This window comes from Mustelus asterias, chromosome 5, assembly GCF_964213995.1.
Source record: "Mustelus asterias chromosome 5, sMusAst1.hap1.1, whole genome shotgun sequence".
In the NCBI taxonomy this organism is placed as follows: domain Eukaryota; kingdom Metazoa; phylum Chordata; class Chondrichthyes; order Carcharhiniformes; family Triakidae; genus Mustelus; species Mustelus asterias.
In genome coordinates, this window is record NC_135805.1 from 73,614,946 (window position 1) to 73,639,095 (window position 24,150).

At 41.7% G+C, this 24,150-nt stretch overlaps 1 protein-coding gene across 1 annotated transcript in view; it reads left to right on the top strand.

Moving 5' to 3' along the window:
• The first annotated feature begins 4,673 nt into the window (after nt 1–4,673).
• The window catches only part of rnf217 (ring finger protein 217), a 112,141-nt gene continuing 92,664 nt past the window's right edge, over nt 4,674–24,150 (top strand). The window contains exon 1 of the mRNA XM_078212809.1: nt 4,674–5,366. Within this exon, the coding sequence (XP_078068935.1) occupies nt 4,764–5,366 (603 nt within the window). The 5' untranslated portion in view covers nt 4,674–4,763. The remainder of the gene's footprint in view (nt 5,367–24,150) is intronic.

The window sequence follows — 24,150 nt, forward strand, 5'->3', positions numbered from 1 at the left end:
TCATGAAAGACAGTACGAATCTGAGGTAGGAAGTGTGTTTGTTGAAGAGGTCCATGCTACAGAAGTACAGTGCAAATATAGGTTATATTGCCTTTAATTTTGTTGAATAAACGAAGCTTACTTTTTTAAAAATTTAGAAGCATTGGCTGAAATTCTGTGAAGTAACAGTAAAAATGCCAACATCTGGTGTAATGGCTTAGGCACGGCAGAAGTACACATCTACATTAGTGATCCCCTTTCCTAGTACCTTAAAAATTTATTGTGTCTAGGAGGTCACAAATACAGCTTGCAAGCAGACTCAAGGGCACTCATAAGGCAATGAATGGGCTTCATTGATCTTTTTCATCAACTTGTGGTAGAATGTATTGGGGGTTGGCGGTGGACCAGGGGCTGGGGGGTGGAGCGGGGGATGGTTGTGCGTAGCTATTACATCATCCACCGTTATTCAACAACTGTTGAGCGTCTATATTTTCCCTTTCAAAAAAAGTGTAATACAGGAAATAATAATAGTGAGTACATTACAAGTCAATATCAGCATCAGCAGCTGTGAGACAGAACTTTCCTTCCTAGTTTTTAACTTCAATTTGACATTTTATAAAAGATCCTCATAGAAATTAATCCTGAAAGTCTGTGGGAGTTAAGTACGGGTTGTCCTGTTCTTAATAAAACAATTGGCCTTTGTTAATTGAATTATCAGTTCCAGAAATGTAACAGTTCACAAAATGCCATTGCTTCAATGAGTTCATATTCCAATTTGCATTTTCACAGGGCTGTCCCTTGATTCCATCCACCTAGTCACCACTACACTTAAACAAGCTAGATCTTACATAGTTTGGTTCCAGTGTAGAATGAAAGGGTCTTGAAAGCAAGGGCAGTTAATCACACACTACCCTGACTTCTCCTTCATGGTCTGAGAGTCTGAGGATTTTTATTTTGGATTTTGTCACCTGAACCTGAATTAAAAATTCTTCTGTCTGCCACAACAATTCAAGCAGGTTTTGATTTGATTTGATTTATTATTGTCACATGTATTGGTATACAGTGGAAAGTATTGTTTCTTGCATGCTTACAGACAAAGCATACCACACATAGAGAAGGAAAGGAGAGAGTGCAGAATGTGTGTTACAGTTATTGTTAGGGTGTAGAGAAAGATCAACTTAATACGAGGTAGGTCCATTCAAAAATCTGATGGCAGCAGGGTAGAAGCTGTCCTTGAGTCGGTTGGTACATGCTCTTGGACTTTTGTATCTTTTTCCTGATGGAAAAAGGTGGAAGAGAGTATGTTTGGGGTGCGTGGGATCCTTGATTATGCTAGTTGCTTTTCCGAGGGAGCGAGAAGTGTAAACAGAGTCAATGGATGGGAGGCTGGTTTGTGTGATGGACTGGGCTTCATTCATCACCCTTTGTAGTTTTTTGCGGTCTTAGACAGAGCAGGAGCCATACCAAGCTGTGATACAACCGGAAAGAATGCTTTTTATGGTGCATCTGTAAAAGCTGGTGAGGGTCGTAGCAGACATGCCAAATTTCCTTAGCCTCCTGAGAGAGTAGAGGCATTGGTAGTCTTTCTTAACTATAGCATTGGCATGGAGGGACCAGGAAAGATTGTTGGTGATCTGGACGCCTAGAAATTTGAAGCTCTCGACCATTTCCACTTTGGCTCCATTAATGGTCCATAGACATAAGAACATAAGAACATAAGATATAGGAGCAGGAGTAGGCCATCTAGCCCCTCTAGCCTGCCCCGCCATTCAATAAGATCATGGCTGATCTGAAGTGGATCAGTTCCACTTACCCACCTGATCCCTATAACCCCTAATTCCCTTACCGATCAGGAATCCATCTATCCGTGATTTAAACATATTCAACGAGGTAGCCTCCACCACTTCAGTGGGCAGAGAATTCCAGAGATTCACCACCCTCTGAGAGAAGAAGTTCCTCCTCAACTCTGTCCTAAACTGACCCCCCTTTATTTTGAGGCTGTGCCCTCTAGCTTTAGCTTCCTTTTTAAGTGGAAAGAATCTCTCCACCTCTACCCTATCCAGCCCCTTCATTATCTTATAGGTCTCTATAAGATCCCCCCTCAGCCTTCTAAATTCCAATGAGTACAAACCCAATCTGCTCAGTCTCTCCTCATAATCAACACCCCTCATCTCTGGTATCAACCTGGTGAACCTTCTCTGCACTCCCTCCAAGGCCAATATATCCTTCCGCAAATAAGGGGACCAATACTGCACACAGTATTCCAGCTGCGGCCTCACCAATGCCCTGTACAGATGCAGCAAGACATCTCTGCTTTTATATTCTATCCCCCTTGCGATATAGGCCAACATCCCATTTGCCTTCTTGATCACCTGTTGCACCTGCAGACTGGGTTTTTGCATCTCATGCACAAGGACCCCCAGGTTCCTTTACACAGTAGCATGTTGCAATTTTTTTCCATTTAGATAATAATCCAATTTGCTATTATTTCCTCCAAAGTGAATATCCTCGCATTTGTCAACGTTATACTCCATCTGCCAGATCCTCGCCCACTCACTCAGCCTGTCCAAATCTCTCTGCAGACCTTCTACGCCCTCCACACGATTCACTTTTCCACTTATCTTTGTGTCGTCTGCAAACTTTGTTACCCTACACTCAGTCCCCTCCTCCAGATCGTCTATATAAATGGTAAATATTTGGTGCCCCAGTACCGATCCCTGCGGCACGCCACTAGTTACCATCTGCCAACCAGAAAAGCACCCATTTATTTCAACTCTCTGCTTCCTGTCGGATAGCCAATCCCCAATCCACGCTAACACCCTACCCCCAACTCCGTGTGACCCAATCTTCTTCAGCAACCTTTTGTGAGGCACCTTATCAAACGCCAGACAGGGGCTCCTGTCCTCCACTATGCTTCCTGAAGTTGATAACTATCTCCTTCATTTTGTTGACATTGAGGAAGAGATTATTGTCGTCCCACCAGTTCACCAATTCTCTATCTCTTTCCTGTACTCCGTCTCATCATTGTTTGAAATCCAACCCACTACGGTGGTGTCATCAACAAACTTGAAAATTTAGTTGGAGGAATTTGGCCACACAGTAACAGGTGTATAGGAGTGTAGTAAGGGGCTGAGAACACAGCCTTGTGGGGCACTGCTGTTAAGGATGATTGTGGAGGTGGTGTTGTTGCCTATTCTTACTGATTGCAGTCTGTGGGTTATCAACCTCATGACACCAGCATCACCAATCAAAGGGTTTCTGGCTGGATGTTTTCCCCCAGAAGAATGTGACATGTGCTCAAGACTACTGTATGCAACATTGACCTACTTTTCCTTGTCATTTTGTGGATTTCTCTGCTGCATGCCTGTTTCACCAGAGAAAGTCATAAATATCGACCATCAACATATCGACTATCATGGGAGAGCTCCTGGGCTTGGTTAAATTTGCAGTGATCTGTCTTATGACTTTGGTATTGGCTGGGCAGTGACTTTTGGGCCACTTACTTACATTTTGATTTCCACTCAATCTGATGGCTTTAGGGTTCTTAACTTGCAGTGACCAGGGGTACTCTGGGGTGACCAGGGCAGCACGGTAGCATAGTGGTTAGCACTGCTGCTTCACAGCTCCAGGGACCTGGGTTCGATTCCCGGCTTGGGTCACTGTCTGTGTGGAGTTTGCACATTCTCCTCGTGTCTGAGTGGGTTTCCTCCGGGTGCTCCGGTTTCCTCCCACAGTCCAAAGATGTGCGGGTTAGGTTGATTGGCTATGCTAAAAAAAATTGCCCTTTGTGTTCTGAGATGCATAGGTTAGAGGGATTAGTGGGTAAATATGTAGGGATATGAGGGTAAGGCCTGGGTGGGTTTGTGGTCGATGCAGACTCGATGGGCCGAATGGCCTCTTTCTGTACTGTAGGGTTTCTATGATTCTATGATTTCTTCACCTTACCTCAGAATTCTGACTTAGTTTATCAATAGATAGTTTAAGCAATCAGTCCAAAGATGTGTGGGTTAGGTTGATTGGCCATGCTAAATTGCCCATTAGTGTCCTGGGATGTGTAGGTTAGAGGGATTAGTGGGGTAAATGTGTGGGGGAGTGGGGGTAAGGCCAAGGTAGGATTGTTGTCGTGCAGACTCGATGGGCTGAATGGCCTCCTTCTGCACTGTAGGGTTTCTATGATTCTAAGAATATTATCATGTATCCATTAATATTTGTTTGGAGAGATCCTAATTCTATCCCCCATCAGCTGCAAAATAATTGTGGTGCTCCTTTTAAAAAATGCTGGTGGCAATATATCAAAGTGGATACCCGCTGTATCCGTTCAACGAACGCCACCACATCGTTCCTTCCAGAGATTTTGTTCGAGCAGGTTTACCCTGATAATTACGGTAAGTGAAAGCTGGGCCTGTCTATCAGGGTAAATACAGTAAGCGCTGAACTCGACACAGCTGAAATGAAACCGACTTTGTTGTGAAAGTATGAATCTGGGAGATACATAACCTGAGCGCTAAGTTGAAGAGAGCTCCGGATGTTTTGGACTTGTCTTTAAACCGACCTTTTGCAAATCGGGCATGGAACAGAAGTGCCGTGAAAGCATGTAGTTACAGGAAAGGGAGAGGCGACATTGCCGAGATGTTACATGTTAAAACAAAATAGCAGCACAGTCCTCCCTCTCTGACACACACAGAGAGAGAGAAAAACACACACATGAAGTGTGAGTGGATTGTGTAAAGAGAGAGTAGGACCCGGAAGCAGATGCAGGACTGGTGTTGTTTGGAGCTGTGCCTATGGGATTGAAGTCGGGAATGGAAGATGAGAATGTGAGAGATGGGGGGGACACGCTTGCGTGCAGCGAGGATGAGGACGCGGCGGGCGGGAGCGGGCAGGCGATGGAACGTGGTCCGGATGGAACGGGGAGGGAGAATGTTGCGGGCGGCCAGCAGGACAATGGGGAACGTTCCAGCTGCCTGGCGCCAGCTGCCCCGCAGCAGCAACAGCCGGGCTCGGAATGCTCGCAGCACGTCTACTGCACCGTCTACTGTGTGGAGAACGAGAATTACCAGCGCTCGGCGCTGCCAGACCAGACCGGGGGGCAACGGGTGGATGAGCCCCCTGACTCGGGCCGGGCCACACCGACTGCCTCGAGTGGACAGACGGGTCGAGATGCCACCCCGTCCCCGGCGGGTTTCGGACTCCCCACCCGGGAACCTTTTACTATCTCCCGGCAGATCGACCTGAATTCGGTGGTGGGGACCCCTTACCCCGGAGAGTATAGGCATTTTATTATTTTGACTTGCCGAGTTTGCCTGGATGACAAACCCATCCGACCACTTCCATGTTGCAAGAAGGCTGTGTGCGAGGAGTGCTTGAAGAGATATCTTAGCAATCAGGTAATTCCCATCCGTCACGCTTGGCAGAGCAGTAACTTTAGGTGTTCCCTTTAGCGCAGACAATGCAAGAAACCATAACCCGACAGGGACTGATACTGAAACCTTGATTGCTACATGAAGTTTCACAACTCGCATTCATAATTCATGCAGGCTATCTTATGTTCTTGTTCACTGTTAACAGGATTTAAATTCGATTGTTGACCTTTGGGAGCACTTTTGATTTCTGACACGATATAAATGTTTTTGTTTGGAACCTCTAATAGCGAAAAACAGCAGTGCTTCCTCTTTTTTTTTTACGGTTGGGAATGTTATGAAACTTATTCAGGGCATCTGTAATCAACAAACGTTAGCTGACGTTCTGCGACTCGTTAATGTTTATCAGCTTAAATTGAATTGGGGAAGTCTTTTATGTACGCAATTACTGAGGTCTGTCAGGGATCAGTGCGTTTACTTCAAAAAAAGGCAGCGTAATCTTCGTGTTTCTCATATATTACAGATTAACTTCAAATAAAATTAGGATGCATTTTTAAACTCAATATCTGACTTGAACGAGCTTGTTTCCTCAGAACGCTGAATTTGGGATAAGAAAAGGGGAAGTCAGACTTTTTTTGAGATGAGGATACTTATTAGGATATGGAATACATTTGAGTTCAAATCAAAGTTATGTTTGGAACGAATTGGATAAATCGTTGAAGAAATATATTAAAGGGTTCGGTGAAAAAAGAGCAGAAAGATAGACTCAAGTGCATAATTCTAATGGAGAGCAGGCATCATGATGTTTTAAGATCCTGAAACTAGACCCCAGTCTATGAGTCAAAGGTGAAACATTAAACTTGAGCGACGCAAGCAGTCTGCTTATAATTGCAATGGTTTACTTTTGATTTGTATGGATGGTATCCTCTTTCACATTCATCATCTTTGTTTTTCATTTTAACCTATGATTTATTTTATTTGCTGTCCAAAAAAATACTTTCAAAGATAAAGGTCAGAAAACATAATCAGCCCATTTAAACTAATGTGTTGGCTGTGGTCCTCTGAAGATAAATGACCATGCATTTGTAGTTAATTGATTGCATATCTGTCAAAAGAATGTTTATCATCCGAATGCCTCGATATAAACCAGTTGGTTGCAGGTCATAGACTGTAAGTGGATTTGATGTGTAAAAATGGGAATTATAGCTCTTACAGAAAAATGGGAATTATAGCTCTTACAGAAAAATGGGAATTATAGCTCTTGCAGAAAATTTTATTTTGTTAAGATTTAAATACTTTATTATAGAGTGGTTGGAGTATAGAAGGTGGCTGTTCAGCCCATCGTGTCTGTGCTGGCTCTCTGAGAACAACTTGGCTAGTTCCAGTCTGCTGCCTTTTCCCCTTTAGCCTTACCAGTGTTTTCACTTTAAATTTCCTTTTTTGAAAGCCATGATTGAATGTGCCTCCACTATTCTCTCAGGCAGTCCATTCTGAATCTTGACCACTTGCTGCATAAAAGGGTTTTTTCTCATTTCACCTCTGGTCCATTTGCCAATCACGTTTATAATTAGTATCTTCTGGTTATTAACCCTTCCACCAATGGAAATAGTTTCTCCCTATCTACTATGTCCAGACTCTTCACAATTTTGAATGCTTCTATCAAATCGCCCCTCGGCCCTGTCTTTAAGGTGCGTGATCTTAATTTTTCTAATCTATCTATATAACTGAAGTTCCCCATTCCCAGAACCATTCTTGTAAATCTTTTCTGCAACCTGTCCAGTGCCTTCACATACTTCCTAAAAGTGTGATGAATAGACCTGGATGCGATAATCCAGTTGAGGCCAAACCAGAGTTTTATACAGGTTTATCATCCCTTCCTTGCTTTTGTATTCCATGCCTATTTATAAAACCTAGGATTCCGAATGCTTTATTAACAAGCTTCTCAACCTGTCCTGCCACCTTCAACAATTGATGCATAATGCTCCCAGGTCCCTCGGCTCCTGCACCCTGTTTAACATTGTATGCTTTATATTATATTGCCCCTCCTTGTTCTTCTACCAAAATCTATTGCATCACATTTCTAAATTGCAATTCAAATTAATGTCTGTATCTCAGCATCAAAAGGGCTCCACTACATTTTGAAAATAATAGGGACCTTTGATTTTCTTTATTTATCCTGTCAATCTAATTATTCAAATAATGTTTTACCTTGTTTTGGCAGTAATATGATTTACTGTAACCTGTTCTTCAGTTTTATTGATTTGTAAAATTGAGATGTGTCGAGCACAAACTGTTAGATTGGTAACATGGAAAAATCATATTCATTTTTTGTGATTTTGTAATATGCTCCACTGGAAACTAATTCAATAAGTCATGGTGTTCGGGTAAGAAATATTTGGTCAGTAAGGCTCTACCGTAAGCATCAGGCCAAAGGAACAACCCTGGTTCAATGAAGAATGTAGAAGAGCTTTCTAAGAACAGCATCAGGCATACTTAAGATTCTCGCCTAAGGATGCCACAACGCCAAACTATATGCATGCTAAACAGCAGAAGTAGTATTCCATAGATGGGGTTAAACGATCTCACAACCAAAGAATCAGATCAAAACTCTGACAACTGAATCTGGCAGGACTAGTGTAGTGGAGAAATGAACAACTAACTGGAGGAGGAGGCTCGACAAACAACCCCATCCTCCATGATGAGGAAGCACAGCACAAGGCTATTTGAGATCCCTCAGATGCTGAAGCTCTGACTGAGAAGTGCCCAATGACTCTTGTGCCACATAGATGCCAGGCAATGACCCTTTCCAACAAGAGAATCTAACCATCTTCTTCCTTTGAAATTCAGTAGCAATCCCATTCACTGTCTCGGTGCAGCTTGAGTTGATAAGTGGCAAATAACAGTTGCATACACCAATGCCTGGCAATGACCACCTCCAACCACACAGAATCTAACTACCTCCCAATGAATTGCATTCTGGCATTACAATTAACCAGAAACTGAACTGGATTAGCCATATAAATACTGTGCCTATAAAAGCAGGCCAAGGACTGGGAATTCTGAAGATGTAACTTGCCTCTTGAGCCCCCAAAGCCTGCCCACCCTTGTGCAAGGCCCAAGTCAGGAGTGTGATGGAGTGAGTACTCTCCCACTTGTCTAGATGAGTGCAGCTCCAACAACACTCCGAAGGCTTGACTCCAGGACAAAGCAACCTGCCTGATTAGCACCCCATCCATCACCTTCAGCATTGATTCCCTCCATTACCGTTACAGTAATATGTACCATTTACAAAGTGCACTGTAGTAACTCAACAAGTCTTCTTTAACAACATCTTGCAAATTTACAGCTTTTACGAAGAAGGGCAAGGGCAACAGATACCTGGGAACACCACTATCTGCAATTCTCCAGTGACACACCTTCCTGACTTGGAATTGTATCACTGTTCCTTCACTGTAGTTGGGTCAAGATCCTGGAACTCCCTCCTTACCAGCACTATGGGAGTACCTACATCACATGGACTGTCGCAGTTCAAGAAAATTACATGTCACCACCTGATTGGCAATAAATTTAAAAACGGATGTAGCGATTCAGGAAGTTGACTCACCATCACCTTCTCAAAGGCAGTTGGGGATGGGCAATGAATGTTGGCCTTGTCAGTGAGGCTCATATCTACTCCACAAATTCCAAATCGGTAAAGTTTTGAAGAGGATGTAAGATGTAGCAATGAAGCGAGCAAAATTCTGGTTATTGTCTAGTCAGTGGTGTTGGGAAAAGTCGGTAAATATAAAAATTCATGAGACAAGCTGGATGGTGCAATGGGTTAGCCCATATCTATGCACTCTGGAATGAGTTAGTATCTTCTGGCTGTAAGAATCCTATCGAAGTGAGTTTAAAAATACCTATTCCAGTTCCTAGTACATGTAGATTTGACAACACGCAACTCAACCTAAACTGGCAAACATACTCAAAAGGTAGGAGGCATTCTTCTGAGTTTGGAGTTGAGACATTGTTGTCAAGAGTTTTATTCTGGTCACCGTGCTATATCTGATAAGAGAGTAATGTTAAAACTAACTGCCAGAAATGGAAGAAATGTCTTTTGCCCTTTCAATCCAAAGCTGGTACCGGAACTGAGAGGCTATACTTGTCAAGAAAGACTGAATAGGCTGGGACTCTTTTCACCAGAAAGGAGAAGGTTGAGGGGTGACGTAATAGAGGTCTTTACAATCATGAAGGAGTTTGATAAAGTAGACAGGTAACTGATGTGTCCATTCATGGGGGAATCAAAAAGAAGGTTCATAAATATAAGATAAATCCAATAAGGAATTCGGATGAAGCATCTTTTACTCAAAGTGTGGTAAGAATAAGGAATGTATTGCCACAAGGAAATGAGGTTGAGACCAATAGCATTGATACATTTATTGATACGTTTTGATGCTGAAATCAGCACATGCATCACAGAAGTGGCAGTTATTAAGTGCAAGCTGAGTAAGGAGAATAGGACAACAACCTGACTGCGAATCTATCAACTGTGCGTCCTCAGCACACACCATCTGCGCTGGTAGACATGACCACCACATGTTAGGCAGGAGAAAAGGCTGAACAGTTTCCACCTTTTGCTGTCTCAGATGTATTTTTGGCATCCCTTGGTAGGATAAGGTCATGTACTCCGACATCTTTTGAGTGTGCCAATTCCATCATCATACACTCATTACTAGGCCAACGACATCGTCATTGGCTCAAACACATCCATCAGATGGATGATAACTGTATACTAAAGACTTTCTGTATGGTAAAATGACCACTGCGTCATGGCTTCCTGGATGTCCATACCTCCGCTGCAAGAACACAGACTGAGCTGTGACGAAGGCGAACATTGACAACTGGGAGACAGTCACTGAGGGTCATGACCTCTGGAGACTGTTTTGAAGAGCATTAAAAATACCGAAGTCTGAAAATACATACCAACCAACTGAAGAACAGCTTCTTCCCTATAGCCATCAGACTTTTGAAGGGTCCAATCTCACATTTAAGTTGATCTTTCTCGTCACCCTGTTGGTAACTGCAACATTATATCCTGCATTCTATCCTTTTCTTCTCCCCTACATACTCTATGAATGGTATGTTTTTGGCTGCAGCAATATGTTTCACTGTATCCCAATACATGCAACAATAACAAATCAATCAAATTATTGGGTGAGATCACTGATTTTGTATGTGTTTGCGTAAGCATGTACATGAGTTTATGCTACCAGGATAAGAGACTGTACTACATATGGGGCCACCTGCCCTGGGGGTTTTGATCAGGTAGCACATATCAGAAGTAGGCCAGCCAGCATAGCAAATGTTTGTCTTGCAGTTAAATTTGTAACTTTGAATGTTGTTCATTCGGTTTGAGATGTAACAACAAGCAGAAAAGGATAGTTCAGCTGGCTGAGAAGAAGGCCCAAAGAAAACAAAGATCAGCAAATCTTGCACCTATGACAAATGCAGCAGAGAATACCATGCCGGTGTGGGGCTACCGAGCCGCGCCAGGCGATGCTTAACCCTGAGTTGAAAACCGTGGCATACATACAGAAGACTGCTGTATTTAAGGAAAAGCTACAAAAGGGCCAACAAAAGCAGTAGAAATACTGAGTGGATTAGGTAAAGTCGAGTGGAATGAAGTTTTTATGGTGACTAAATATAGACACAGACCATGTGTGCCACATGATCTGTTTTTTTTAATGTAAGTTCTACATAGTTCACCTTTTTTAATTTTAGTTATTATGGGGGCAATTTTCCAACCTCGCCATGGCTTGCGCAGATCGCGTCGATCCAGGAAAATAGCATGCGGGCCTAAAAATCGGTTTCGTACCTGGCACCAAACAGTTTACAATCATCCCGCTCCCTTTCTAATGGTGCAAACCTCTGATCAGGAGTCTGATTTAACATATTTAAAACAGCATTTAAATATGCTTAGCCTATTAGACGCTGGATTCTCCCAGCTCCCCAGTTCTTCTACCTTGAGGTACGGTGCCAGAATGACGAGAATCACCACTGGCATAGCGGAGACCAAGTGTGTTGACCATGCCGGGGGTCTCAGAGGCCGTTGAAGCCTTCGGGTCGGTTGGGGGCATGGCTGGACAGTGCCCACCAGGCTCTGCCAGTGTGCCAAGGGCAGTGCCAAAGGGGTGGGGCTTGATTGGGAATGGGTCTATGATTGGGAGGGGGGGCGCACTTAATGATGGAGGAACATGTCAGGGGTCAGGCAGGGAGACTCATGGGGAGACCCCCAGTGCTGCAATCTGTGTTGGGGAGGGGTTGGGGGGAACATGCGCCAATGAGGTGGGGGATGTCAAGGGGATCTCCCAGTGCACTGTGATTGGGGCGTCCTTGCAAAACAGCAGCCGATTTTGGTCTGGAGCGCACATGATGCTCTGGAATGGATTTCTGCAGTATTCTCTTCTCTTCTCTTCCTTCCCCCCCCCCCCCCCCTCTACTCTTCCGGGGACCATATCCCTCTATTCCCATCCAATTCATGTATTTGTCAAGATGCCCCTTAAAAGTCGCTTTCGTATCTGCTTCCACTGCCTCCCCAGGCAGCGAGTTCCAGGCATTTAGTACATAGAAGAATTGTATCAGTGGAAAATTGCAGTCCAATAAGTTATCCAAGTTCTAAGTGAATAGTAATTGTTTTTATGCAAAAAACAAATGCCCCCACATTGGCAACCCATTTGTTACTGTGCTGCCAAGCAGCTGCAATCTGTCACTTACAGGCATTGATCTGAATGACAGTCCAGCTGTCTGTACTCGGCTTTAAAAGAGAACTCTGGAATTTGATGAGAATGAATGAATTATTATTTATGTGACGTTAATGATTAAAGTACTCAAGTTAGAAATGATTGGTTATTCTTTTCTCTCACTTGATTTAAATGAAAAAGACTGAACAGTTTTCTCTCTTCTGTCTGCCTCCATTTGATTTATCCTTCGGAGAAGAGACTGAATTTATAATTTAGATTCCAGAAAAGTGATCTGTTGCTCTGATAGTTATATATGACCTCAAAAGCTCACTGTGGAACGCCAGCTAATAAGTTATTAACTAATGTGTTGTTCCAAAATTCCCAAATTCATTTACAAGGTCTTTTGCAGCAGGACTTTTTGATTTTTCACAAGATTGTGTCAAAGTTTCAATCTCTTTGCCAGGATCACAGCAGAATTCCAGAATGTGCGACCTGTAGCCCAGTGACATTTTATTTAAAGTTCAGTAGCAAGTAACTTCAGAAACCTAGCAACATGACATCCGTTTTCTACATTGATGATCTGGTGGCACCAGCTTGTACTGCCTCATTCATATTCTCCAATTTGCTCAGAAAAGGGTGTGAACATAAATCCAGCAATTGAGGGTCAGTCAGTTTAGTATCTGTGGTGGGAAAGCTTTTGGAAATAATGGTGTGGAATAAAATTAATAGTCAAGTAGATTTATTATGGAAAACCAGCATGGATTGGTTAAGGGAAAATAATGTTGACCAAACTTGCTGAGTTTTTTTAATGACTTAATGGAGAGGATTGATGGGGGTAATGATCTTGATGTGGTATATTTGAACTTCCAGAATGCATTTGACAAAGTGTTGCTCAGCAGATTCGTGAACAAAGTTAGAGTCCATGGAATAAAAGGGACAGTGGCAACATGGATGCTAAATTAGCTGAGTGACAGGAAATAGTGTAGTGGTGACCAGCTAGTTCCGATGAGTCATTTTGGATTTAATGTCAACTCTCTTCCTCTGCAAGGAGATGCTGCAAGACCAGCTGAGTTCTTCCAGCACTTTCTGCTTTTATTTATAGTGGATGAAGGTTTATAGTGGAGTTCCTCAGGCTTCAGGGTTAGGACAACTGCTCTTCCTGATGTAAATTAATGACTTAGACCTTGGTATACAGGGTGCAATTTCAAAGATCATATACTTTCTTCACCCTATAGAGGGTGGTGGGGGCCTGGAATGCGCTGCCAGGCAAGGTGGTGGAGGCGGACACACTGGGAACGTTTAAGACTTATTTAGATAGCCATATGAACGGAGTGGGAATGGAGGATACAAAAGAATGGTCTAGTTTGTACCAGGGAGCGGCATGGGCTTGGAGGGCCGAAGGGCCTGTTCCTGTGCTATATTGTTCTTTGTTCTTTATAGTAGACAGGCTTTGGGGAGTCAGGTGATGAGTTTCTCTCTGCAGAATTCACAGCCTCTAACCTGCTTAATATTGTAGCCATAGTATTTATATAGTTGGTCTTCAATTTCTGGTCAATGGAATGCCCAGGATGTTGCTAATGGGGCTTCAGTGATGGTAGTGCCGTTGAATGTCAAGGCGAGATGGTTTGATTCTCTCTTGTTGGAGATGGTCATTGCCTGGCAACTTGTGTGGCATGAATGATACTGGATTCTCTAATGCTTAACAAGTGCCGTTTTTTTGATCTGCAGAGATAAATATGCACACAAGTCAAACTGAGAAAAGACCAGTTCCTCTATCAAAGCACACTCTTGTGACAGGTTAACTCTTTTTTGTCGTAACATCTAGTTCTATTTGAAAACCAGGGTGTTTTGCCCCTTCATTGTTAAATTATTCCATAATGTTTATCACTCTCCCCTCTCTCTCTCTCTCTTCCTCTCTCTCTCTCTTCTCCCCCCCCCCCCCCCCCTTAACTTTTTCCTCATTTCCATTTGTGGCTAATCACTTCCTTTCTTGACATAAAATTTGTTTTTACATCATAGGACAATTCGATGAACTCATGGCCCCATTGGAGAGCCTCATTCACTGGGAATGCAAATTAGGAATTCAGGAGCACATGCTCTACGTGTGTGCATCCTAATTAATTAATTTGCATTGACTTTATAAAATTACCCTATTTAACATTTTACATAGTTGGAGGGAGTTACACTTTAATGTTTTTCCAAGCAGCCGGAAATCTGGGGGGAAAAAAGAGCTCTGATCTTTTTTTCCCAGATCTCCAGCTTTATATCTGGGATCAGTCTTGTTGTTCTTGTCCTGCATCCCTTCTGATTTGCCTTTTTGTGGCACGATGGCCATAACTGAATCCAGTATCCTAAATGTCCTCTAACTAATAACAAGAAGCAAAAATGGAGAACTCCCATTTATAGAGTGAATTTCACAACTTCAGGACATTCTAAAAGACACTCATGAAGTGTCATGAGCTTTAAGGGTAGTCACTATTTTAATGTCAGAAAAGTATTGAGGACTACCCTCCATTGGAGACTTGTGCTCTAATGTACTTTTCTAGCTTTGATTGCCCTGCTACATAGTCTGGATATTTGAAAGTGGCATGACTATTACTATCCCCAGAACGCTTCTAACACAGAATTATCACTCTGATTTTTCTTTTTACCTTTTTGTATAATATCAGTGTTTACATTCCCGTGTGTCTACTTAATTGCATAACTGATTGAAAATGCTCTGCCTCAGAGGTAATGTTTTCCTTAGTTTGTTCTTCTGGCAGACCAGAAAACCACTGATGCGTTGCATTGATTTACTAATTATGATGTACTATTTTCATCATCACTGTCTAGCCGATAATGTCACATGGTGGTTTGCTTCTAGAGTGTTGAATCTACTCCATTTTCATTCCGTTGAACCTTGTTTCCTATGTTTTTAAAACCAAGTTATTATCCAGCCCCATATTCTTCCCTGGATATCAACAATTGTTGTTTTAATTGGGACTATATCACGTGATAAATTAATCAAAGTTTTCTGAAAGTGCAGATCAGATGTATGAAAAATTTTTTAAAACTGCAGAAGTTGAAAAATTGTAATGAAGGTAGAAAATACTATAAATGTACAATTCTGTCAGCAACTTTAAAAAAGCAAAAGAAATGTTATGTTGAGCCCCCTCTTCAGTCTAATCTGGAAAACTAGCCTTGAGGAGAATGGTGTAAAAGTTCAAAAAGATGTTAACAGGAAATGGATAGACAAGTTGCAGATGAAATTTAAGGCAGAGAAGTGTGAAGTATTTCATTTTTGTAAGAAGAATGCAGAGAGACAATTTGGGTGAAATTCTAAAGGAGATGCAGGAGCAGTGGAAGCTGGGTGCATAGATCATGGAAGATAACAGGAAGGTCGAGAGTGCGGTCAATGAAGCATGTAGCACCCTAGACTTTTATAATTAGAGGCATAGAGTGCGAATCAAGAAATTATGTTAAACCTGTATAAAACGCTGGTTTGGCCTGAAGTGTGTCCAGTTCTTGGCATCACATTTTAGGAAGGATATAAGAGCAATAGAGAGGGTGCAAATAGATTCACTAGAATAGTTCCAAGAATGAGGAACTTGTCCTCTTTGGAGAGGAGAAGGTTGAGAGGAGATTTGATAGAAGTGTTCAAAATCGTGAGGAGTCTGGGCAGAGTGGTTGGGACAAAGCTGTTCCCAGTGCTCGAAGGATCAAGAACCATAGGGCACAGATTTAAAGTAATTGGCAAAAGACATGAGGCAAGATTTTTTCACTCAGCGAGTGGTTAGAATCTAGAATGCACTGCCTGAGGGTGTGGTGGACGTAGAGTTAATTGAGGCTTTCAAAAGGGAATTGGATCATTGCTTGAAAAGGAAAAAATTCGTAGGGCTACGGGGAAAAGATAGGGCGAGGCATTAGGTAAATTTCTCCTACAGAGAGGGCCATGACTGGCTGAATGCTCTCCTGTTTTGCAACCATCTATAGAAACTAGGAGCACCAGTAGGCCATTCAACCCTTCAAGCCTGCTCTGTCAAGGATACAGCCATGGCTGACCCTTGATCTCAATGCCATATTCCTGTTTTCTCCCCATAACCTTTGATGCAATTAAAATCTTTTTTTATAAAACTATCTCTTTTTGAATGCATTCAGTGACTTGGCCTCCATAACCTTCTGTGGTAGAGAATTCCACAGGTTCACTTCCCTTTGAGTAAAGAAATATTTCCTTACTTTAGTCCTAAATGGTCTACCCCGTATCCTGAGATTGTTCTCCTAATTCTTGATTTCCCCAACCAGGGAAAACATCCTAGTCTGCCCAGACCTGTTAGAATTTTATGCATTTCAATCAGATCTCCTCTCATCCTTCAAAACTCTGGTTCAACTAGGCCTGTATTCACTAATCATTCCTCGTAGGACAATCCCGCCAATCCAATATTAGCCTCGTGAACATCTGCACTCTATGACCAGTATATCCTTTCCTAGATAGGGCAGCCAAAATTGCACACAGTATTCCAGATGTGGTCTCACCAAGGCCATGTATAACTGAGGTAAGACATCTACTTCTGAACTCGAATCATCTTGCAATAAAGGCCAACATGCCATTTGCCTTCCTAAATGCTTGCAACACCTGCCTCTTTACTTTCATTGACTGGTATACAAGGACATCCAGATCCCTTTGTACATCCACACTTCCCAATATATCAGCATTTAAATAATCCTTTCAGCTTTTCACATTTGCTCTGCCCAAGACCGCAAGGAACTACAAAAGGTCGTGAATGTAGCCCAATCCATCACAGAAACCAGCCTCCCATCCATTAACTCTGTCTACACTTCCTGCTGCCTCGGCAAAGCAGCCAGCATAATTAAGGACCCCACACACCCCAGACATTCTCTCTTCCACCTTCTTCCTTCAGGAAAAAGATACAAAAGTCTGAGGTCACGTACCAACCAACTCAAGAACAGCTTCTTCCCTGCTGCTGTCAGACTTTTGAATGGACTTGCCTTGCATTAAGTTGACCTTTCTCTACACTCTAGCTATGACTGTAACACTACATTCTGTACTCTCTCGCTTCCTTCTCTATGAACGGTATGTTTTGTCTGTATAACGCGCAAGAAACAATACTTTTCACTATGTTAATAAATGTGACAATAATAAATCAAGTCAAAATGTTTAAGTTGGCATTTAGCTGCATCTGCCATGTGTTTGACCACTCACTTAACTTGTCCAAATCAACTTGAAGCCTCCTTGCACCCTCTTCACAACTCAATTCCCCCCAATTTTGGATTATCAGCAAATTTGGAAATGTTACATTTGGTTCCCTCATCCAGGCTATATATCTATATATTGTAAACAGCTGGAGCCCAAGCACTGATCCTTATGGTACCCCATTAGTCACTGCCTGCTACTCCAAAAAAAATGATATTACCCCCCAATCTGTGTTTCCTGTCTGTCAACCAATTCTCAATCCCATGTGCTTTAATTTTGCCCACTGACCTCTTGTGAGAGACCTTATCAAAAAGCCTTCTGAAAGTCCAAATACATCTCATGCATTGGTTCACCCTTATCTATTCTGCTAGTTACATCCTCAGAATAAACTCTTGTAGATTTGTTAAGCATGATTTGCCTTTCACGAATCCATGCTGGCTTTGTCCAATCCTGTTAATGCTTTCCAAATGTCCTGTTATCATGTCATTTAGACTGTAGCATCTTTCCCACTACTGACGTCAGGTTAATTATTATTCTATAATGACGAAAACATTTTGTGAGCAGCAAAGGGATGTTAAAGTGCTGGAGGTTGACAAGTCCTGCCCTAGATTATGTGCATAAGTCCTGTAGTGACAGGACTTGATTCTCATCATTTATGAATAATATTTAGCGTGGAATCTAACCTCTTTACGCCCCGCTGCAGGTGTGTGTGTGTTTTATTTAGCGATATTAGAATATATATATTAGAGAACATACTGATGAATATATTTTTTAAAGAATGGAAGAGCAATTGTTTTCCTGCATCAGCTTATAATTGCGATAAAGCTGTCAAATTCCCTTAATTTACATTCCCTATCGGAGCTGTGACCAGATTTGTAAGTTTTATTTAGATAAGTTAAAGTTTTAAAGTATTTATTAAATCCACCTACCCCATTTGGTTCCATAATCCTTTGATTTTTGTTAGGCAATGGTACTATCTGTCTCAGTCATGAAATTTGTAATTGGCCTGGCCTCGCCTCAACAGGTTTTGAGAGAAGAGTTCCAGATTTCTACTGCCCTTTGTGTGGAGAAGTGCTTCTTGACATCAGCACTGATGGCCCAACTCTAATTTTAAGGTTATGCCCCTTTGCTCTGGACTCCCCACCAGAGGAAGTAGATTTTCTGTATCTACCGTATCAACTCCTTTAACAATCATAAATGGTTCAATTGGGTAACCACTTAATCTTCTATATTCAAGTGGAATATAAATTCAATCTAGGCAACCTATCCACATAATTTAACTCTTTTGGCCCTAATAGCCCCCTGATAAATCTGTGCTGTGCTGTTCTTGAAATCTTCTGGATGCAGCCTAACCAGAGCTGTATACAACCCGTTCGCTTAATTTCTACCCCTTGTACTCCAGCCTCATTGAGGTAAAGGTAACATTCATTAGCCTTTTAATTTTTTGTACTGTCCACTAGCTTTTAGTGATTTCTGAACTTGGATCCCTCAATCTCTCTGCTCCTGCACAGTTCCCAGATCCTGACCATTGAAAAATAATAACTCTGGTTTATCTTTCTTGGGTCAAAATGGATCACCTCACATTTGCCTATAGTGAACTCCATCTATCACAATTTTACCCACTTTCATCTATTTTATCAGAAAACTTTGTTATATGGCTTTATCTACCTTCATTTGAGTCCTTTATAAATAGAGTAAAAGCTGGGTCCTTGATGGGGGGTATTTAAGGGCATGTGGTGGTTGGCATTAGTCATTACATCCTGCCAATTTGACTACATAGCCTTGTTGATATGGTGGTTAGAAAGCGTAAGGGATACTTGCCTTTTGTAAATGGGGGAATTAAATACAGGAACAAGAAGTCATGTTAAATTCTTACAAATCCTGGTTGGACGTCCATTGGTCATAAATTTGAAATTTAATAATCAGCAAAAGAACTAGTAGTGAAGTGAGAAATTTCTTTTGCATTCCAACTTTTGGCAACTTTCTTAAAGGCTGTTGGAATCTGATTCGATAGGAACTTTTAAAAGGCAATTGGACATGTACTTGAAGGAGACTGAATTGGGGAGTTCTTGAGAAAAGCACTGTGCTGTCGAACTAACTTAGACAGCTCTTTCAAAGATTTGATACAGGCATGACCAGTTGAATGATCACCTGTGCTGTAAGCTTCCAGGGCTTTAATAGACTGTCAATTTCAGAATGCGAATGTTACCATGTTGTATTGGTTGAGATGCCCTCATCTTTATGAGTGAATTCTTATAAAGGATGCCTTGAACACCATTATTATCCCATATCCTTTTGTTCCATATACATACACTTTTCCACTTTTATATTTGAGGTAAGCTTTTCCATTAACTATTACAAAGTCTCTACATTGTTGATAGATTTGCACCATCTGTGTAAAAGAGGAAAATGCAGCTTTTTCATGTAGTTCAAATACTCCTTTTACTATCTTCCCTTTTACTGGGTCATCTATTTTGAAATTAAGAATATGTTGTTACAATATCTTTGGAATATGAGCTTGTGCTGAACAGCATGGCTATCTTGAATGCATGCTCCTTTTGAAAATTGGAAAGAACAGCACAAGCTGTTGACTCCCAGATGTTTTAGTTTCTCATGTGTCATCATTTGAGGAATTCGTTCATCTTCAAAGTTCTGAGCAATAACATACCAGTCAGGATATCAGATGAGGAAAGTGATCATTTGAGACATGCTTAATCAACTCTTCAAACAATAAGGCTCCAGTGAGGTGGAGTCAAATGCCTTAAATGTTGCTTGGCAACGTTTAAGGCACTTCAGCCCTCCACCTCACTGGAACCTATTGGATCTGGATATTGCCTGTCAGTTAGCTTCAGCACATCTGCAACTACAAACTAGTCACCTCCGGACCTTGTGCAACTTGGTGCTGCTGCTCGAGGAAGAAGCCATTTCCAGAGGCGATTAGCTGTTAATCTTTGGTTCTTAAGGACCTTTGAATTCATTTAGAAGTTACTTGCTAAAATCTGATTTTGCTTGTGTTCATTTCCCTTCACAGTGTGGCCTGGGTGATCCAAAATGCTTCTGATCAAGGGTATATAAACAACGGAGAGAAATTATTGGTCCTGGTGCTTCTCCTGTTACTGCGCCCACTGACCACATTATGTAACAAATAATTGAATTTAAATCCGTTTGATAACTCTGTTCTGAAATTTCATTTTCTTCGTGCAGACAATACCAATTTTGTTATAATTGAATATACTATGTTAAAGAGAATGTATGTGCATTAAATAGCAATGATTGAGCAATCTTCCCGTCAAAATACACTGCACCATATTCATTTTCATGCTCTGTGTAAAAGTCTTTCCGGAAATCATTTGACCAGCTAAATCTTTCCCTTTCCATCATCTGACTCAGAAGATAGTGAATGACTGTCCATCTCTCATACCTCTGTAGTTTGGAGTTAAGAGCCATCCTTCCATGCAGAGACGCACATACCACAGAATCTGAAAAGTGGGTAACCTATTACTGCACAGATGGAGGCCATTTGACCAATTGGGTCTGGACAGGCTTTTTCTCAAATGTATGTCCTCGTGCTCTCAACCCATGAGCCATTGAAAACCATAGTTTTCTCTATCTAAACCGTACGTGATTTTAAAGTACATCTATCAAATCTCCTCTTAACCTTTTCTGCTCTAAGGAGAACAACCTCAGCTTCTCTCGCTGTAATCTCTCATCCCTTTCAAAAGCACAACCGGCAAAGAGACCAAACTATATCTACCAAAACAAATTAGGAGTAGTAAGAGGAGTTGCAAGAAAAAGCAAACCTAAGGATTGGGAGCAGTTTAGATTTCAGCAGTGGAGGACAAGAGATTGATTTAGATGGGGAAAAATAAAGTATATGGGTAAACGTACAAGGAACATAGAAGTGAAATGTAAAATCTATCAGTTATGTAAAAACAAAAAGATGAGTGAAGACAAATATAGGTCTGTTACAGTTTAAAACAGGAGAATTGATAATGGCAGAGCAATTAAACAATAACCTTAGTTCTGTCTTTACAGAAGAAGAGACAAATAACTTCCCAGAAACGCTAGGAAATCAAGGGTCTAGTGAGATGGAGATATTGAAGGAAATTAGTAATCGTAAAGATGTAGTGCTGGAGAAATTAATGGGACTGAAAGCTGATAAATCCCCAGGGCCTGATCATCTACATCCTAGTGTACTTAAGGAGGTGATCATGGAACTAGTGAATGCGTTGGTTGTCATCATCCAAAATTCTGGAATAGTCCTAGGAGATTGGAGAGTGGCAAATGTAACCCCACTATTTGAAAAAATGGAGGGAGGGAGGAAATGGAGAATTGCAGACTGGTTAGCCAAACCTCAGAAGTAGGGAAAATGCTAGAGTCTAAAGGTGTGATAACAGGACACTTAGAAAATATCAACAGGATTAGATAAAGTCAACATGGATTTATGAAAGACAGATCATGTTTGACAAACCTACTGGAGTTTTTTTTTAGGATTAAACTAGTAGAATAGATGAGAGAACCAGTGAATATGATGTATTTGTATTTTCAGAAAGCCTTTGATAAACTTCCACATAAGAGATTAGTGTACATACTAATATGTACACTAATACAGTGTACCGTATTGCTGGATAGTACAGTAGCATGGATTGAGAATTGGTTAGCGACAGAAACAGAGGAAGAATTAATGGATCTTTTTTGGAGTGGAAGGTAGTGACTAGTGGGGTACCACAGAGATCAGTGCTTGGGCCCCAGCTATTCATAATATAAATCAATGATTTGGTTATTAGTTAAATAGTGATAGAGATTGGGAAATGTTGATGTACAACACCAGACACTGAAAGCCAGCGTGTAGGTGCAGCGAACATAAAGAAGGCAAATGGTGTGTTGGCCTTCATTGCAAGAGGACAGGAGTAAAGATGTCTTACTGCAGCTGTACTTCGGTTTTACAGGGCGTTGGTGTGACCACAGCTGGATTATTGCATGCAGTTTTGGTCTCAACTAAGAAAGGGTATACTTTCTATAGAGGGAGTGTAGCAAAGGTTCATCAGACTGATATCTGGGATGGTAGGATTGTCATTTTGAGGAGAGATTGGGTCAACTAAGCCTGTATTCACTGTAGTTTAGAAGAATGAGAAGGGATCTCATTGTAATATATAAACTTCTTACTGGCTGGACAGACTGGATGCAAGGGTGATGTTTCCTCTGGCTGGGGGAATCTAGAACAAGGGGTCACAGTCACAGGTTACGGGATAAGTATTCACACAGAGGGTGGTGAAACCTGTGGAATTATCTACCACAAGGTGTCATGGGGTGGGAGAGGGTTGGAGTATGATGTTGAGATAGAGGATCAGTCACTATCACACTGACTGATGGAGCAGGCTGGAAGGGCCAAACAGCTTACTCCTATTTTCTATGGTTCTACGGGACCGTTCTAGTAAATCTCTACTGTAACCTCTCCAAAATTTTCACTTCAGTCTTGAAGTTTGGTGCTCAGAGTGGGTTGAACTGGTGTTTTCTATCGTTGGAATGACTTCCTGACTTTTGCACTCCATTCACCCCACTCCCTCTAAACTGCTGACTACCTGACTTCCTTTTCTGGTCCCCAATCCAACTGAAGTAGTTTAAAAAGTGCACTGTTCTTTCCGTATTCAAAACTCCTTCCCGAAAGAAAACTCTGCTCTTCTGTCCTCACAGATTCCCTCTGTATCTCCGATGTCCCTTTTCTCTGAACTTGTTGCTTCCCTTGTCCATCCTTCGTTCAAGTCTGTTTTCGAATCTCTGTCAGGGTTTTGCCACCACCACAACACAAACTGTTCCTGACATCTTCTGTGAATGTGACCAAGTGGCATCATCTAGCCTTGGTCTTACTGCAGCTTTTGGACATTGTCCCACCAGTACATCCTTTCTCTAATTTGTTTTCAGTACCATCCAGCTCAGTGAGATTTCCCTCACTTGGTCGCAGTTTTATTTATTTGATTGTAGTCAGAGCCTCTCCAACAATGTTCTTCTCTACATGCTAACTTTCACATGTATGTTGATACAGTTCACCTAGCTCTACTCTCTCAACCAACTCTCACAACAACTCTATTGCCTGTGTAATGCTGAAACTGAAACATGTCAGTCAAGCGCAGCTCCCCACATTATGGTGCTCTGCCGCTCACACTCACTTATCGTTGACTGAGCAAATGAGTGGGAGGTGGGCAAAATAAGAATTCGCTTTGGAATGACGATGCACGGCGTCAGCTTTTTATACAAGAAAAGAAGGACTTGAGCCTGGGCTTCCCCTAACCCCCAGGCCCTGTTATTTTAATAGTGTACACATCCCCTGCCCCCCATACCCTCTTTTAAACCCTGTACACAAGCATTGCTGATTTTGTACAAATATGGGTACGATTCTACAACAAAATGTCACAGTATTGTTAAAGCTGTGTGCCCACAGAAGGCTAATTGTAAATGGTCTCACAAAAGCAGCAGATAATTTGAACTTGGGTATGTGTTATTTATGGCATTAATATGCCGTAAACTCTGTTCTTTGTGGCTCAGTGGTACCATTCTTGTCTCTGAGTTAGACACGTCTTTAAGTTCTTCTCCAGGGACTTGAGCACATGATAATGTTTGGACAGAGAAAAAAGATGGATTGAAACCCCCAATTCTCTTTTCCTTCTGTCTGTAATCCGTACAGTTTAATTTTGACAAGGCTGATGTGTGTTCCCAAACCCTGTCAGTGTGTGGTCAATTTAAAAATCACCAGCAGCAGAATTGCATGGATTTAGGTATTATTTATTCTCATATTCACCCTGAAAGGACTATGGCTACGTAAGTGGCACAAAAAATGCCCAAGAAAGATACAATTTAGAAGATAGTACTCTTCTACAAGTATTAAAATCAAAATAGTTATCAG